The sequence below is a fragment of the Heterocephalus glaber genome, unplaced genomic scaffold (assembly GCF_053883595.1).
Source record: "Heterocephalus glaber isolate CG9 unplaced genomic scaffold, H.glaber_assembly_v1.0 deba00001444, whole genome shotgun sequence".
NCBI lineage: Eukaryota > Metazoa > Chordata > Mammalia > Rodentia > Bathyergidae > Heterocephalus > Heterocephalus glaber.
This window is the reverse complement of record NW_028258297.1, coordinates 11,836,147-11,854,585: the sequence shown is the minus strand read 5'-3', so window position 1 is coordinate 11,854,585 and position 18,439 is coordinate 11,836,147. Positions and strand designations below refer to the sequence as shown.

Here is an 18,439-nt window from a genome sequence, read left to right as displayed (position 1 = left end):
CTATGGAGGCAGCTCAGCTGTAGTGTGCTTGCCTAACTTATCCAAGGCCCTGGGTTCAAATTCCAATACCACTACCAAAAATGAAAAAGTTTTCTTTACTATTTCTAGAGGAAGTTCCCTTTTAACATCTTAGCCAAAAAGCAAAATATGAATATTAAAAGGCACACTTTTAGATATGGTTTTTTTCCAAAGGTATTATCCAAGTAGCATGTCACAACTTTTTAAAACTCAAGTTTTTATATTACCTATATTATTAAACCGGAAGGGAAGGAAGAAGCAGGGAGGGAAGGAAAATTTGAGATAGAAGTTCTGGTTTAAATCAATTTGGGATCAATACTAATATATAGAATCTTCTTAGAAAGTCCCATTAATACTATAGTACTTGTTATTTCCTGTTTGAAACAACAATGTGAAAGCATGTATTGTAAATACCTTGAAATCATGTTTTAAAATAAGATACAACATGTACTACTAACCTGTATTATTAATAAAGTGATCATCAAGAACATATTTCTTATGATCCTCATCAGAAAGTACGATATTCATCCCTCAAAAAAATTTAGGAAAACCAATTCCTGAATTCTAAAATACTTCTGAGGGCTCAAAGAAATAACTTTTTGTGGAGACAGGGTCTCACTATGTAGTTCAAGCTGGCCTTGAACTCACTATGTAGCCTAGGCTGGCCTCAAACTTACAGCAATCCTCCTGCCTCAGCCTCCTGAGTGCTGAGATTACAGGTGTGCACCACCATGCCCAGCTACTAAGAAATAACTTTTATTTACTGTTCAGGAACTGCTCTTCATTCTCTTTCCTCTCATTCCAGCCAGTGTGTTCCACATGATGCCACACTTCAGGTTGACCAGTGTAGAGATTTGTTCTTACCTTTACTAGAAACATATCAAAGTGTCTCTGTGATGAAGCAATGGAAGGATGCTGAACCCAAATCAAACCTGCTTTGTATCCTCAGAACTTGCAATAGTGCTTAGCCCACAGCAGGTTTGCATAATGGATTTGCTGAATAAAAGGAAATAAATGGAGTCCAAAACCTATTTGCTGGAGAGGCCTTGAGTCCCTACTGCTCAGGAATCTTACCCATGAATCTTACTCCTATAATGCCATTTGCACTTTTTGACTCGGCATCAAGTTCCTCTCCTAGATGGTCTCCTTTGAGTTTAGGATCCAACCCACAGATGTGCAACACTGCCTGACCTTGCTTTCAGTTCTACCTCAGACTCAGTAAGGAAGCTCACTCTGGCTCTAGTTTTCTTAAACATTCAGGCCCTCATTCCACATTACGTCAAGTGTATCCAACCTTAAGTATAAGCTGCTGTCTACTGAAACATCCAATTTCACAGTGGCCTCTGTAGTCTTGACTCCCTGTCTTGTAGTTATATTACCTGTGGTTTTAGTGTGACCTGGAACAATTCTGGGTGTGTTTCTTTTCAGTATCCTGTAATTCAGTTTGCTAGCAGTATCCTTTATGATGTATCTGTTATACAGGAGGATGAGTGACCACCTGTCCAGAGTCATAGTGAATGACAAAGCTTGCATTGCAGCTGACTTTCTAGGCAGGATCTTCTGGGCAGTCCAGTAACATACCTCATATTTTATCTACATCAGTTACCTTTAATTTTTTAAAAAGGTACCAACTAAAGAGACTTGAACCAGAAATTAGGTTCTTTAAAATCCAGATTCTAGTATCAGCAAATGCACATCCGCTTTTACCTTGGATTTAATCCATTCTGCATCCATATGTAAAGCAATACTAATCACCTTTTAGCCTCCAAATACTTTCTGAGGTACCAGGTTCACTGCACTTTCACTAAGTCTTGGTAATAGCCAGTAACAAAAGAGTTAATGCATTCTCAATACAGCTGGGCTTCACAGGGCCCATGATCACCTGAAAAGTGTGTGCAAAATGTTTTAAATATGCACACTATTCTAGGGACTAGGTCCAGAACTTTCATTAGATTCTCAGTGCTATTCAAGACCCAAAATAAATATTAAGAACCAGTAACGCAGAAAACTAAAGATGGTTATAATTCCTACTTTAAGGAATTAGAGGGATACTTTAAGGGGCTATTTCATTTAAATACTTCTATTTTTTTGTCCTAGCAAACCACTAGTATTTCTAGGTTAGGTATTTTACCCAAGTCTACATCCTACTCCTATCTCATTTTAATAGTTAACTTTTGTGACAGGACCTTTTCCTGCATTTCTAACTCTCATCTCCTTTCGCAAAAATCCAAAACATTTTCTTATTAAGGGCTAGGCCCAAGATCCAAATCGTACCTCCACGCCATGGAGATTCTTTCAAGTCAGGGACTGACTGACAAAATATATCCCAGATGCAGCATTCCAACTGTTCTATTAAGGGATCAGTCCACTAAGACCTTTTTTTTTTTTTTTTGAGGGGATGGTGTGGGGTGGATAATAGCTGTTTAAACTGATCTGGCTTTGAATGCTCAAGAGAAGGTGTGGGGTGGAGAATGTTTTGCCCCTTGGGCCAGAGATTTAGCTCAGTGGTGCTACCGCCTGCCTAACAAGCACAAGGTCCCGAGTTCGATCCCCGGTACCCCCGCTCAGAGAGAGAGAGAGAGAGAGAATATATTGCCCCTGAGGGCCAGGCCCAAACTTCCGTCAAGTCCTTCTACATCTTCCCGGTTGGCACAAACCCTAATGACATTCTTCTAGCACACACCTACCAAGGTGGGGATTCTAATCACCCTGAGAAAATCAAAGACTCTAAGCTAGTGTTTCTTAACATTTTATGAACAAAACTCTTATTTTTATAATACAGCACTTTCTTTTATCTTCTGATATCAACCCAGAATAGCATGCACAGCCTACTTTCTGAAATGTTTATTACTTAGAGGTTTAAGTATTCTTTTTTGTCTCTCTTATCCTAACCTTGAGATTCTGCTTTATAACTTCTCATTCCTCATTGAAAATGAGACTTTGGCCATACAAAATGAAAATACAGACTTTTGTGGCAAGGCCTCTTCAAAAGGTTCAAAACAGCAGTCAATATGCAAAAGAATAAGGATCAGACAAACCCAGTGCTGTGTTAAATTGGAGAAACAGTAAAACTGGAGGAAAAAAAGAAAAACCCAAGTCTCTAGTTAACTGAGAACTCACATCTGTGGGAATCATTTACACAGAATTACACTGAAAATATGAACATCAACTATATAGTAAGAGTACATGCAGAGGGCCGGGGATGTAGCTTGGTGGCGCCACACCTGTCTGGCAAGTGCAAGATCCTGAATTTGATTGTGGGTTGGGGTACATGTGGAAAGTATAGGAGATTTGGCTGGACATATGCTTTTTTGGATAAATGGCTGATAAATGCAGGTCTCAATTTCATCTCAAAACAGTCAGGTATATTTTTAGGTTCTGATATCCAATAATTTGAAATTTCAGGATTTGTTTGGAGATAACAGGCTGAAGTTTAATCAATTATACAATATATACGTTGTTGGCTTTTTATTCAAAGATGAGTTAAAATGTAATTTAGTCCAGTTACCAATACACTAAGAGACAGGAATAAACAGAAAATAAAATTTAAAGAAAACAACTTATTGGGGCTCTCAATATATCCTGGTTTGCCTTTAACATTATTTATATCTTTTCCATGTAAAAGGTAACACCATTTCCCCACTCCCTTTGCTTTTCTTGCTTTCATTTAGTTCCATACTTCTAAAATTGCTCATCTTAAAGGTTTACTCTTCTTGCTCACTACTGTTTCATACCCGTTGGCTTCCATTCAGCCATCTCCTGGGGGAGTTGGTATGTTGGCTACCTCCCTTGAAAGATATTCTAAAAGGTCACTATGCTCATTTGTGCTAATTACCTGGGGAGAGATGGATGAAGGGAAACTGAACTTTGGCAGTGCATAAACAGGCTTCTAAGACCTACACTCTGAAATATAACTAGATTTCCTCAAATAATGTGTACCATATGGTTGGAGGAGAGGGGAACAAAATAAATGTGAAGATTAGAGAAGGGGGGAAATAAAGCAGGTTGTGAAGCTCCACTACAGAAAGGCATTCTGAACAACAGCTACTAGGAGGAACTTCAGACTAAGTGTAACTTCAGTACCCAACAATGAAAATATAGGAATCAGTGAAGTCCTGAAAGCAGAATTACAAAATTGAAATAAAGGCTGGTCAAATAGAAACTGGGAAAACACTGATCTTCAGAAAGAAGTCAGATCCAAATGGTCAAGTCTTAAGGATACATCAAACTATCCTAAACTGAGCTATTCTTACTTAAGGAGCTCAACATAAGAAGACAAAGGCCTCATTTTTCCTAGCCACATGAGAAGAAATGGATTCCATAAAATGCAAAACAAGAAAAAAGAAATTAGTAGGATCCAATAAGCTGAAAAAAGGCACTAGCAAAAACATGTTTGAGTCCTTTGTTAAGTAAACTGGGGTTTAGTGTTGAGCTCAGATAGCAAGAGAAACTGTAATGCCACCATGCACAGTGTGAGTAGACTAGTCAAACTACCGGTAGAAAGGGTAATGTTTAACCCGTGTCACATGCACAAGGAGGCATTAGATTATTTAATGACCAACCTGCCTGGTGGGAAAGTATCTTGTTAATCTAAGGACAGATCAATTCAGAGTAAAAGGAGTTGAATTTGTAAACTTCCAAAACCCACAGCTGGGCAGTGCAAGAGTAGACAAGAGACTAACAATTCTAAGCAAGGAGATGTGCTAGAGTTCAAATCAGTTCAATGTCTACTGAGTACCTGATATTCATCCAGCACTATACCACACTGCTGGAACATAGAGTTTACCAGAAAAGTCAGAATGGCCTGTCCATGGCCACTTACCATGGGGCTGCTCTTGGGATGCAATGTGTTAACAACTGTAAAATGCCTACTAGTAAGACTGGCAAATAGTAGGCATTCAAACATTAGTAGCTGCTAACCAGCACCTTTATAATTATCAACGTGACTATTGCTATGTCACGGATATTACAGATTTTCTCATTTTAAAGGAGACAGCTTTAAACTGTACAAAATGTGTTACTGGATGGTTTGTCCCTTAAGACAGTCTCCAGCAGACTAAGAATTTATACTAAAACCTGGGTAAGACCTCTCCTTCACTTATCATCTAGGTCCTAACAATAGTCCTAAGTGACACTGTTTCTGGCAAACTTCCTCAATCAATCAGGCAAACGTTATCTCCAACTAAGTATCACAATCATGTTACCCAAATTTTTAAAATCCTCCATAGCTTTGTAGTGGTACTCACAAAAGGAGAAAAGCCACTGAGACTGCAGAACAACTATTGTCAAATGTCACAGATCAAAAAGCAGAAATTAGAAGCGACAGCCCAAGGTCTTTCCTTCCCTCAAGAGTAGAGAATACATAATGGTTATCTCACCAATTCATACTTACTGACCACTCATAATAAATTAGATGTTTCAGTAAAAGTGTACATGAAAAACAATGTCACTAGCCTTCTGTGGTTAAATTCTAAGAAATGATGCTGTGAGAAAACTTGCTTGGCAAAAGACAGCAAGCTTCAGGAAAACAAACCAATATATACTATATTGATGGTTATGGTTTATTCTGAAATACTTCCCAAAGACTCATATATTGAAGGCATGGTCCCAAAGCAGCGGTGTACAGAGGTGGGGCTTTGGGGAAGTGACTGAATCATGAGGGAAGTAACTTCATCAATCTGCTGATAGGTTCACAATTTGATGGGAGACGACAGTGGGTCCTTAGAAGTGTGCCCCTGGGAGCTACTGTCTTGTCCCCAGCCCCCTTCTCCCCCTCCCCCACTCTGTCTGTCTGTCTCTCTTTCTCTTACTCCAGCTCTACTTCCTGTTTGCCATGAGGTGTGGCACTGTGCTCTAACACCTGCTTCCCACCAGGATGTTCTGCCTCATCATGGGCCCAGAAGTAAGAGAGCCAGGTGAACACAGACCAAAATCTGTGAAACCATGAGCCAAAATAAACCTTTCTTCCTTCAGGTTATCATGGGGACTTTGTCACTATGACAAAATACAGTGACTAAAATCTTATAAAGACCTAATGAATATCATATTTACAAGTTCTTAGAAAATATGTCCAATTCAGGGATAAAATAGCTGGAGACAAAATGGGACATGAGACACAAAAATTATAAGGTAACAAAATAAGAAAACCATAAAAAATAAAAACAAGAAATTTGATACAAATAATTCTAAATATCTTAGGGGAAGAGGAAAACAAGGAACAGAAATGAAAATGGACTATACTAGCGATTAACGATGAATTATAGCTATCAATCAGTTCAATGCCTCTGTTTTACTGACAAAGGAACTATGGCCTAGTGAGGCTGATTCAATTTCCTTCCTAGTTTACACATCTTGACACAGGCAGGTCTGTCAAGATGGTTACTATACAGGAAGTACTGAGATATTTTACAAATTAGAAAGACAAATGCTATGAACTGAATGTTTGTCTCCACCCCCCAAATTCCTATGTTGAAACCCTAACCCCTAGTTAGCTGTATTAGGAGGTGGATACTCTAAAGAAGTGATTAAAGTTCAGTAAGGTTCATGGAGGGGTAGAGTGGTCCCTGATTAGTGTCTTTATAAAGAAGAGATGAGTTTGTGCCTCTCCCTCGTCCTTATGCACAAGGAGAGGGTAATCTGAGCACAAAGGGAGATGGCAGAAACCTATAACCAAAGAGAAAAGCTTTAGATAATAAAACATACATTGCTGGGCCAGGGATTTAGCTCAGTGGTTCCACCGTCTGCTTCGCAAGTGCAAGGACCTGAGTTTGATCTCCAGTACCAAAAAAAAACATTGCTGGCCTCTTGTTCTTGGACTTCCTAAATCACATTTCTGTTCATTAAGTCAATCACTCTGATAATTTGTTTCAGCAGTCTAAGACAACAAGCACTGAAGTGTTTTTCCAAAGCATTTTTTTTCTTTCTGTTAAGAGAATGTGAATGGAGCCAGTGGCCCACTGGTTAGGTTTAAGAAAAGGAAAACAAAATCTACGTAACACTCTTAAAGGCAAAGCTTCCCTTCCAAGTATCTACACATACTGTAGTAGAAATTCAGTGAATTTTCATTCAATTAATGAGCAGTCAAAATCAAATTTTTACTTACAAAGGTAATATATTCTTTACCCAAATTACATATCACATCTGGAAATAAATACTTGGCAGATGAAAAATTAATCACTAGCTAACAAAGTGAAGACTTGTGGAGATTTAGAGAAAAGTGGAACACTTTCATGGGTTTTAATGACTGGTTTGCGATATTTGTCATTGTTTTGGAGAAGAATTTGAGAGCTTTAAAAAGTAAGTTCAATTTTATTTAAACACCTTAAGCATTTCCATTTTCCCTATACAAATGTAATTCCAGTAAATGTATCATAAGAAGGCAATTTTTATTTTATACACAGAACAAAGGAATGGAGACACAAGAAAACCACAAGATTCAGAACAGAGCAGGGAAGGGGAAAGTGATGCTTAATATTTGCTGAAAAGGTAGGAGGGAAGAAGGAAAAGAATGTGAATTAAAATGGTAGAAGTATAAATAAAGTTTAAACAATAAAAAAGAGAGATGGAGGTAAAAGGTAGGAGGGAGGACCCAACACACCCATAGTGTCTTTTAAAAGGAAAGAAAATGAGACCCAGGATCAGATGGTTCTCAATACTGTCATTCAGGAGCATAGCTGGAACAGCTGGGATGGGTCCTAAAACAATAAGCAATCATTATAACTAGCACATTACTGAACATTTATTATGTACCAGAAATTGTACTGAGAGCTTACGTGGCTAAAACAACCTCTGCAGTCAATATCATTTTTGTTCTCATTTGACAGACAGGAAAGCATGATACTGTAATTTGCCTAATGCCTTTTAGACAGAGTGCATCACACTCAGGTCTGGAACCCAGTCAACTGGCTCCAAAGGTATAAACCATCAACACACACACACACACACACACACACACACACACACACACACACACACACACAGCCATGAGTGACTGGTAAACGAGAGCACACAACTGAATGATGACTGACTACCACTACAAAGAAAGCTCTATCACTACAGATTCCTGTAGCTACTAACTAACAGTAAGCCCTCATTAAAGAAAAAGTAGCAAGCACAAAACCTCTGGAATTTGGTACCCATCTGACAAATGTTTATCAAACACCATTCACAATTCTAGGCACTGGGGCTGTAGCTGTGAACAAAACAAACAAAAATCTCTACAGGATAAGATAGGTAGTGATACATACATATGTATATAATGCTTAGAAGATGCTAAGTGCTATGGAGAATTTAAAATAGAATGGCTTAAAGTATGTAGGCCTTATGGGAAAGATCTCATTTGAACAGAAATTTGAAGGCTATGAGAAGAGCTGAGGACTAGCGAAGAGACACTAGGCAGAAGAAATAATCACAAAGGCCTGGCAAGTCTGAGGAACTACTAGCAAGAACAGTGCATTGGGAGAGAGTGACAAACAGGAAGCCGAGGAGATGAAAGTTAAAAGTACATAGGAGTCTTCCTGATGGGATCCTTTAGAGATTCTCTGGCTTTTCCTCTGAGAGAAATACATCAGTGGATTTGGAATACAGTCAGGTTTATATTTTAGAAGGATTAGGTCAGATACTGTGATTAGAATAAATTACTCAATGGTGCAAACAGGAGAACAAAGAGAAGACTCACAATATTCCGGGCAAGAAAGGATGGTAAACTGAACCAGGATGGAATAGTAGTAGAGCTAGTGAAAAGGGTTCAAATTTAGGTTTTTTGGAAAGTCAGCGCAAAAGGGAGTTGCTAAGTAATAGGACTGACAGGAGGGTCCAAGATGACTACGACTTTTTTTTTTTTAACTCAGGCAACAGGAAGATGTCATTGTCTAAGAAGAGGAAAGCTGTGGGTGGAGCATGTGAAGGGTGGGGAAAAGCAAATGTAGGTCAGGGGTTTCAGCTTTGGATTTGTTAAATTAGAGAAACTATTACATATGGAAATGTCAAGTAGATAATAAGATGTAAGCTTCCAGAGATCAGACTGGCCTACAGGTATACATTTGAGGGTTTTTAGCACTCAGATAGTATTCACTACACCATCAAAGTGGACCACCTCCATTATGAAGTAGTTTTATTTGTGAGGATTGAAGTTTTATGACTTATTCCTTAAGAGTATCCCAAATAAACAAAACACATTTACTTCAGGGAAAAAAAAAACCTCACTCTATCTTGGAATTAACATATGGGTTTCCTTGAAACCTATTATAAGCCTAGTATTCATTATGAAATTTTAGAAATCTGATTTTTCTTGTATCTTGAAATATTCATTAACTACTACCAGTCATTAAAAAAAGGCTAGAATGGGCCAGGGATTTAGCTCAGTGGTTCGGCTGCCTGCATTGCAAGCACAAGGTCACAAGGTCCCAAGTTCGATCCCCGGTACCAAAAAAAAGGGCTAGAATAAAGCACAGCAGTGGCATAGTCTTACTTGGAAGAATGATGAAATAGTGAAATAGGTCATCACTAACCCATAATCCTCATTTTCTTATTGCATTCTGCAAACTATTGCATCATCTTTCAAGGAAGTATTTAAAAAGACTGAAAATACTATCTGTACAGCCTACTTTGTTTTCACTGAACACAATTACAAATTCAGGGGTTTTTTTTGTTTTATTTTGCTTTCCACCTATAATGTCAAAAAGAAGGAAATTGACAGAGGAAGATATTTCACAATCGTTATAAGATGAAAAGATGAATGCAAAGATAGCAACACTATAAACTCTAATGATAACAGCAAATTTTTATACATAAGTGACATTTTTAGATTGTGATTTTTATACAATGATATCCTAACCTGGATGAATTTTCTCAATCAATAAGTGAAAGATAAATTTCCAAGGGGAAAAAGGAAATATGATACAGTCATTCATCTCAACAGAAAGGATTTCTTCATGCAATATTTTCAAGCAAATACTCAGAACAAACCAGATGTGGTGGCGCACACCTGTAACACTAGCTAGTCAGGAGACTGAGGCAGGAGGATTGCAAGTTTGAGGCCAGCCTGGGCAACTTAAAATGGTACCCTATTCAAAATAAAACTTTAAAAAGGGCCTGAGGGTGTAGCTCAGTTGTAGAGTGATCCTGGGTTCAACCCCTACTACCATCCCCCTGGAAAAAAAAAGGAAACAAGTAAACTTTTAAAAATCAGATCATAGGGCCAGGGATTTAGCTCAGTGGTGCTGCACCTGCCTTGCAAGTGCAAGGTCCTGAGTTCATTCCCTAGTGTGTGTGTGTGGTGGGGGAGGGATCACATCAGAAGTATGTATATATAAAGGTAACTGGAAGACAACTGATGACATAGAAATGAAAAAGGATTGATAATTCTGAATAGCATTTATAGAAATAAAAATATTGTGTAATTATGGAACAAAGAAATCATCTATCCTCTTGTCAATGAAATTATGCATTGTAAAGGTCTTTAACCACTTTCCAGTCCAATTATTTAAATGCAGGATGACCAGAAATTGCATTTTTTCATTAATTTTTATAAGATAACAGGAAATATGAAAACAACAATTTTATCAAATTTATTTAATACGAGAATCAACCAGTCAAAATGACACCTGCCTGAGTGACACAGGTTAGTATGTACCTAAACAAATGCACTGCTGGAGTGGCACTCCAAGTAAACTATTAAGTGATTAAAAACCTTCAAATACTGCCTAGAGTGGTGGCACACACCTATAATCCCAGCTCTCAGGAGGCTGGGGTAGGCTTGAGAATCACCTCAAATTCGAGGTCAGCTTGAACTACTAGTGAGATCCTGTCTCAAAAAAGAAAAAACCAAATCTTCAAATATTGCATTGAGACTACATAAATATAAGGAGAACCAGAAGTAATTATAAGTTAGGACCTACTGAAGATGTAATTGAAATTTGGAATCAGAAATTATAAAATGGGTATGTTCTAGGTTGAGGAATCAACTGCATTTAAAGGAAACTGCCTGTTATAGATATGATATATGAGGTGAGATGGAAAAATACAGTGAATGTTCAAATTTTTCAAAATGTATTACAGTAAAAAACACATTGGCTTTAACCCCTCTCAAGACAGTCCTCCCTACTTTGAACACACTTAATCCTTGTCACTTTCTGAAATAGTTCTGGGAGTCCTTTTATGTGAGTGTCTTTAGTTGCATTGTTGTGGCTGCCTTGATGTCCTGAATCAGTTCAAAACATTTACCTTTCATGGTCATTGTGGCTTTGGGAAAGAGCCAGAGATCAATCAGTGCCAGATCCAGTGAATAAGGTGGTGAGAACACCCCCTAACGTTTTTACCAGACTGCCTTTCCCCTGGATGGTATTCAACAGCAGCATTCACTGTATTTTTGATCACATCTTGTAAAGAGGACTTCCAGAGCTGCTTCAAAAAGTGACAAGAATGATGGGATAATTGTGTTCAAAGCCAACAGGAGTAGTCTGAGGAGGATTTCAGAGCTGACATGGTAGCAATAAAAACCTGACTGCAATCATAGGAGAGAATGAGAAGAGAAGAGCTGGTGTAAGCAAGTATAAACAACCCTACTAAGTTTTGCTTTAAAGGAAAAGAAATTCAGTAGTAGCTAGCAGAAAAGTGAGGTCAAGGGTATTACTTTTAAATAGGTGAAAGAACAGCATAAGCATATGCTTATGGGACTAATTCAATAAAGAAAGAAAACTTGATCCCAGGAGAATTGCTAGATCCGCATCCTAAACAGACAGCAGAGATGAGGCCTAGTATACAACTGGAGCATTGGCCTTACACAGAAATACAACAGCTTCACAGGTATGGGGGAGCTGACTGACCATGGTGGTGGAGGTGGGAGGGGGATCCTTTCTTCACTGTGTCAGTGTCTCATATATGCTGTGGAAACTGTAAGAAACAAATGCCATAAGAACGGACGACAGAATAGCAGGCATGACATTTTGACAAGCCTAGCCAAGATGGCACAGTACTAAGGCAACCTTCTTGCTTGCCCTCTTTCTGCTCTCTAAAATCTTGTTACCATCAAATGTTGCCACTTTTTCTTCAAAAGGTGCACAGGGAACAGGAGTAACTCCCTGGTCCCCAGTGATTCTGAAATCCAGCTGGGCAAAAGTTTGAAGTTCCTTGGTTAGGTCTCAGGGTTGGGGAAATAATTCTCCTTGACATTCACCACCAAGGACTAGGCTCTTAATTCAAAGCTCTGATCCATCATTCCTTTCCATGAAATGTGGAGCATGGTAGCAGCCAAGGAGTTTTCTTAGCCTGGCTCTTAGTCTGCTGGCAGACTCTTAGCATTTTTAATTCTTTCTTTTCCCTTGCAGTGCCAGCTGCAGTAGGTGTTCTGTGAATCCTTCTCCTTTAAACAAAAACTATACCCACAAATATATTAAAAAGAAGTCCTTCTCTACCTTAGGGTCCAGCAATCATGGAGAGAAGCCCTCCTGTTTCGGAGGAATGTTGTGCCTGAACAATTCCCTAAGGTATTACCTTTGAATTTTTCTGAGGTTTGCCAAAAAGTTTCCCTTTTCTGGGCTTCATCTTTAGACCACTCCTCTCTGGCAGTGCCCTTGAACTGATCCTTGCTAGGAACCCACATCTTGATTTTATTATCATCTGCCATCTTAAAAAGATAAGTTTCAAAATTAACATATTTTGGATCCTTTGGTTTAATCATCCTCCCTTCACCTTAACCTCCCACACCCCATGCACTTCACCATCAGTAGCAACAAACCTGGAGCATTTTCAGTGTTCTGTCTGGACATCTACATAGCTGGATCTCCCAGTCTATTAGGCATATTTTCAGCTTTGCATATAACTACAAATGACAATGCTGATAAACTTCCTGCCACTACATAACAATGGTCCGCCTTCCTCTAAACTCTGTGATCCCCTTAATGTACCAAATTTTAGAAATGATACTTTGAAAGTACTCTCACCTTTTACCAACCCTGTCCTCAAAGTCTACTGCCCTATTCCTAAGTTACTTCTACGTATTAGAACTGTACTGTAAAGCACCTCACTTTTTGTACCAAAAACCAAACATCTATTTCTATTTGACAAAGCTCTCTCACACATGGCAGCTTAGAAGAATATTAATTATCTTGCAATTCATCTGCCTAGGTCAGAAATCCAGCTGAGTTAGATGGATGCCTTTGGATGTGGGTCTCTCATGAGGCTAAAATCAAGTTGGCCACAGCCACAGTCATCAAAGCTCGACTGACAAGAAGTCACTGCCAAACCCACTCACCTGCTGTTGGCAGTACTTACTGACTATTGGCCCTAATCTTTGGCTCCTTGCCATAAGTGGGCCTTTCCATAGGGTTCCATGGGGCTAATCACAATATGGCAGTTTCGAGGGGGCGGGGGGGAGAGGAGAGGGGAAGGGAAGGGAGGGGAGGGGAGGGGAGGGGAGGGGAGGAGAGGAGAGGAGAGGCAAGGCCAAGTACTCAAGATGGAAGCTATATTCTCCTTGTAACCAAATCTTGGAAATGATATCACATCACTTCTGCCATATTTTATTCATTCAAAATGAGTCATTAGGTACAGTCTAAACTCAGGCGGAAGAGCTTCTACAATGAGCACAAGGAGTAGGGATCACTGGGAAACATCTCAGAGGTTGAAAGCAGAATAGCATATTGATTAAGAGCACTGACTCTGTGGCAGGACTGCTGTGTTTGAATCTTGCTTTCCTATCTGAAGATAAACAAGACACACAACTGTGAAAGCACATGACCCTGTGCCTCAATGCAGAGGAGGCACCTGATAATTTCTATTCCCTACTCCTTTCCAATTTCAAGTATCTTTAATAATCTCAAATTTTTCTCTGGTATTGGATGTTATCTGTAAATATCCAAATCACAACACGCAAACATGGTTTTGATTTTCAATGAATCCAGGAATCTTAATAAACTTAATAAAAACTTCGACAAATAATGAAATATAGCAGAGGAAAACATATACAATAGCAACTGCTCCCCCTACATATATGTCCTGCCCCCTCCCCACCTCTGCCTTCTACTATATTTTTTAGTGAGGCTTTGTCTAATATTGACCCAAAAACATCATTAACGCTCTTTGCTCATTTGACAATTACATTAACAGAATAAATCACTGAGAATATTTTTACTTAGATGCCAGTTTTTCTGAAGGAATAGCATTTAACAATGCTACCTGGGAGGAATCACACCCATTTTATAGTTGAGATACAAGAGGATAAAGACTATATAACCTGTATATAATCACACAACAGGTTAATGCTTCAATCAAGGACAGAACTATACCTGGCACATAATGTAGTACACAATGAAGCTAAGATCAGTTATTTCTGATTTTCAAGAATATACGAACTGTACCTTAAGTGCTATAGTCCCCTCACCTTGTCTCCTTTTTCTGTGTGCCTTCCATGTTGATTTTTAGCTCTTCAAACAGATTATTTAAAATCTACAAAAATGAATATTTGCTTATTTCCAATTTTATTTTTTATAAATTTTATAACAAAATCCCATATTCTGCTTTTTCATGACAAAATAAAATTTTTTAGGTTAAATACCATATTAAATAATAAAGGAAGCTTTCTGATTCACTGGAAGCCTACCACCTTTTAGCATTCATGCATAAGATGAGCACCTGTAACTAAAAATTTTATTCTCAGTACCAAATTCTGATTGCAAAGCCTCAGAGTACCAAATGACTACAATGGTAACTGCCTCTAGCCTCTCTCCAAAACATTCTCTTCACAGAATCAAATAACAGGGCAGTGTCTCAAGAAGGCTAAATGTTGCTGTACTGAAAAAAAAAAATCAAGAATCCCTCAGTCACTACAGAATATGGACCAAGTATTCAAGATTCTCCAATCTACCTTTCAAGCCATCTCTTCCACTCCTATCTCTTCCAATGATATTGGTGTCTTATTACCTCTCAAACTTTTCTTCTTCTCTTCTTTGCAGTGCACAAATGTCTCATCAGTACCTATTATGTGTCAGGCACCTATCTAAGCACAGAAGCTATACCAGTGCCTTTGTGGAGAAAGAAAATCAATAAACATGTAAGCATGTCAAATAGTAGTAGGTGCTATGAAGAAAAATTAAAATGGGAAAAAGGAAATAGACAAAGGGGTAAGAGATTATCATTTATATAAGTAATTCCTTTATACGTGACATTTGAGTATATATCACATGTAAACAAGAAAGGGAGCCAGGTAGATATCTAAAGAAAGGGCAGAGGCAAGGGTGTGTTTGATATTCAAATAATGGCCAGATGGTCAGTTTGACACCAGTAGAGTGAACAGAGGAAAGGCACAGAAGAAATCAAGGCAGAGACTAAGCCAGGAAAACAAATGGCACAGGGACATATAGGCCAATGCAGTGCATCTGACTTTCATGCCAAGTAAGATATGAAGTTAGTGGAGAGTTCTGGACAGAGGAGCAAAATAAAATGACATTTTGGGCTGGGTGTTATAGTGCATACTTGTAATCCCAACACTCTGGGAGGCTGAGGCAGGAGAATCCCAACTTCAAACCCATCCTGGGGAACTTAGCCAGACCCTGTCTCAAAAAAGGTGCTGGGGATATAGCTCAGTGTGGAAACCCTGGGTTCAATTCCCAATACTGAAACAACAAAAAGACATTTTAAAGGATCACTCTGATGTATTGAAAAGACTTCAGGGAGATGAGTGGGGAAGAACAACAGAAGCAGGGAGGCTAATGTGAAAATTAATAATCTAGTCAGGAGATAATGATGGCTTGGGTCAGGACAAAAGCAACGGGGTGCATCATCATGCAATGCCCAAGTCTTTCCAATGGCTCATTGCATACAGCTCAGTAAATGTGTTCTTCTGATCCCATCTCCTGCTCTTCCTTGTCCTCCAACACCATGGAAGTCAGTGGGTCCCCTAAGCAAACCTCTCTACGTACTCAATTCTCTTTTCTGTGATGTTCTCTTTTCCTTTTTGCTCTACAAGAAATGTGATCACCCCTGAGAATACTGCTAAAAGCTGTTCTCTTACCCATACCTCAGCAAAGATAAAGTTCTGTCCTGGCTCCCCACTACCATTTCAAGCATCCTCTTTGCTTCCCAATAGTCTCCAAACCACTTCTCTTCCCTCCATGCAAACTGCAGATTCTTTAAAACAGGTACCACTTGCTGTCCTCCTGAAGTCTTAGCCTTGTCTTCATCTCCATTATTTAGTCTTATCATTCTGAGGACTTCTACATCCACATAGATGATCTTCTAGGTTTTGACTTTAATGTCTTTCTTTCTTTCTTTCTTTCTTTCTTTCTTTCTTTCTTTCTTTTTGGTACTGGGGATCGAACTCGGGTCCTTGCACATGTGAGGGAGGCAGTGGAACTACTGAGCTAAATCCCTGGCCTTGACTTTAATGTCTTTAGTACCAAGTGTATTTTTTTACCACTTCAGCTTAGTCACCCACCTAGCATCAGAGCCAACACTGTCATCTCCTTGAAAAAACTTCAAGCATTTCAAGCACTCCATTACCACATTAACAGTTTGTGCTAGTTTTCCCACTCCTGAAATTCTCCAACCTCCTTTAGCTCGTTGGTCTACAAGATGATTCCATCACTTTTTCTCTACCCCTTACTCTTCCCCCATGTCCCTCCTTTCATAAACCAGGGTTGATTTGATGGTCCAACACTACACATAGTCGTTTCCAAAGAGGGGGAAGTTATAATTCCTTTGTGTCCTTTTCTCTTAGTCTAACTTATCTGGGAAACTTCACCCTCTTGTTAGATTCAACTATTCCTTATTCCTCTTACATTTAAACAAATGATTGCTGGATAAAAACCACATTGCTACCACTGCTAAAACTGACCTACTACACTCACATTTTGAATGTGATTTATAAACACAAATCTTAAGCCTATTCCATCTCTAAATTCATTCCCCATTGTTTGATATGATTATTCACACCTTTCTTCAAATCTGCAGTTCTTCTGCACTCCCTACTCTTCTACTTTCAATTATATTCACCTTACATGTCACACAGAAAGCAGATACAATCAGAGGACCCTTCTTCTCTGAATTGGATATAACATACTCCTGCAATGAGCTTCTTTTATTTCCAGCATGCTGTATTTTTTCCTCTCTATTTGGATCTTCCCCCTTAACATAAAATATGCATTATTCCCACCTTTTATATTGGTGCATACCTAGAATCCCAGCACTCCAGAGGCTAAGGCAAGAGGATTGCTCCAAGTATGAGGCCAGCCTGGGCTACATACTGCATTCAACAGCAGCCTGAACTACATAGCAAGATTCTGTCTCAAAAAATAAACCAATTGTTTAATCCTTCCTGGAACTATATTTCCATCCAGTTACTTGCCCTGATTCTGTGTTTTTCTCTGCAACTTTGTTCATTGTTTCTATGTCCTCACCTACCAATTAACAACTCAATCTATTCCAACAGGCTTTTTCATTTCCATCATTCCAACTGAAACACTCTTACCAAGTTTAACAGTGAGCCTCAGAATATCAAGGCCAGTGGCCAATTATGTGGTTTTAAATTATCCAAACTAAGCTGTACTTTTTTCTCCAGAGCAACTTGCCTAGTTTACCTCCTACCCCACCCAATTCTTCTCAGAGAACTTCAGATCTCTACCAGTAATTGCTCAGAGCTCTGATCTCAGCCTATTCTCTAGATAAATTTAACCCTCATCCTTAAAGATTATTAATGAACCTCAACCTTAGACCCACAACTTACATTTCTCTTCCGAGCTCCAGATTTATATCAAATGACCACTGAGCTCCTTAAGATGTCTAATACATATTTCAAACTTAGCAAGTCCAAGCCATGAAAAATGTTTTTCTGTTTTCTCTTCTGTTCTAAGGACACAGCCCTTCCACCCTAACTCCTCATGCCAAAAGCTGAATACTGTAACTCAAATTCCATTTTCTTTTTGGAAAACATCAAGCCACCTTGTTGGTTCTAGCAAACTGCCCTCTGGGCTCTAAGCCTCTGGCTTAGACCACACCAACAGACTCCTAACCTTCCTTCTCACTTAAAGAAAGCCACTCTCCCTTTTTTCCTTTCAATTTATTTATTTGCATATCTATTTATTTTGCTACATCTCCAGCCCTTTAAAAAAAGTTTTTTAAGAAAGGGTCTCAGTAAGTTGCCCAGGTCAATCTTTAACCTGCATTACTGCTTCCTGCCTCAGGCTCCCAAATAACTGGAATTATGGCCATATGCCACCATGCCTGGCTTCACTCTCCTTCTTATACTTTTCCAATAACTTTATATTTTAATCAGAACAAAATTCACATCTTTACCATTGGGAATGACCTGGATTTTGCCTACCTCTCCAGGCTTATCTTCCTACATTCTTTTTGTTCTCTGTACTCCAACCACATTACCCTTCTTTCTGTTCAAATTCATTCCTATCTAATGACTCTGCATTTGCTA

At 38.8% G+C, this 18,439-nt stretch overlaps 1 protein-coding gene across 45 annotated transcripts in view; it reads right to left on the bottom strand.

Moving 5' to 3' along the window:
- Rbfox2 (RNA binding fox-1 homolog 2) overlaps window positions 1–18,439 on the bottom strand; it is a 262,069-nt gene that overhangs the window by 123,796 nt on the left and 119,834 nt on the right. The window contains exon 1 of one of the 45 annotated variants that reach the window (XM_087213969.1): window positions 11,844–11,867. The exons of the other annotated variants lie outside the window; for them this stretch is intronic. Coding sequence (XP_087070095.1) covers window positions 11,844–11,846 — 3 coding nt within the window. The 5' untranslated portion in view covers window positions 11,847–11,867. Of the gene's footprint in view, window positions 1–11,843; window positions 11,868–18,439 lie in introns of those variants that run through there. 45 annotated transcript variants of the gene reach the window in all.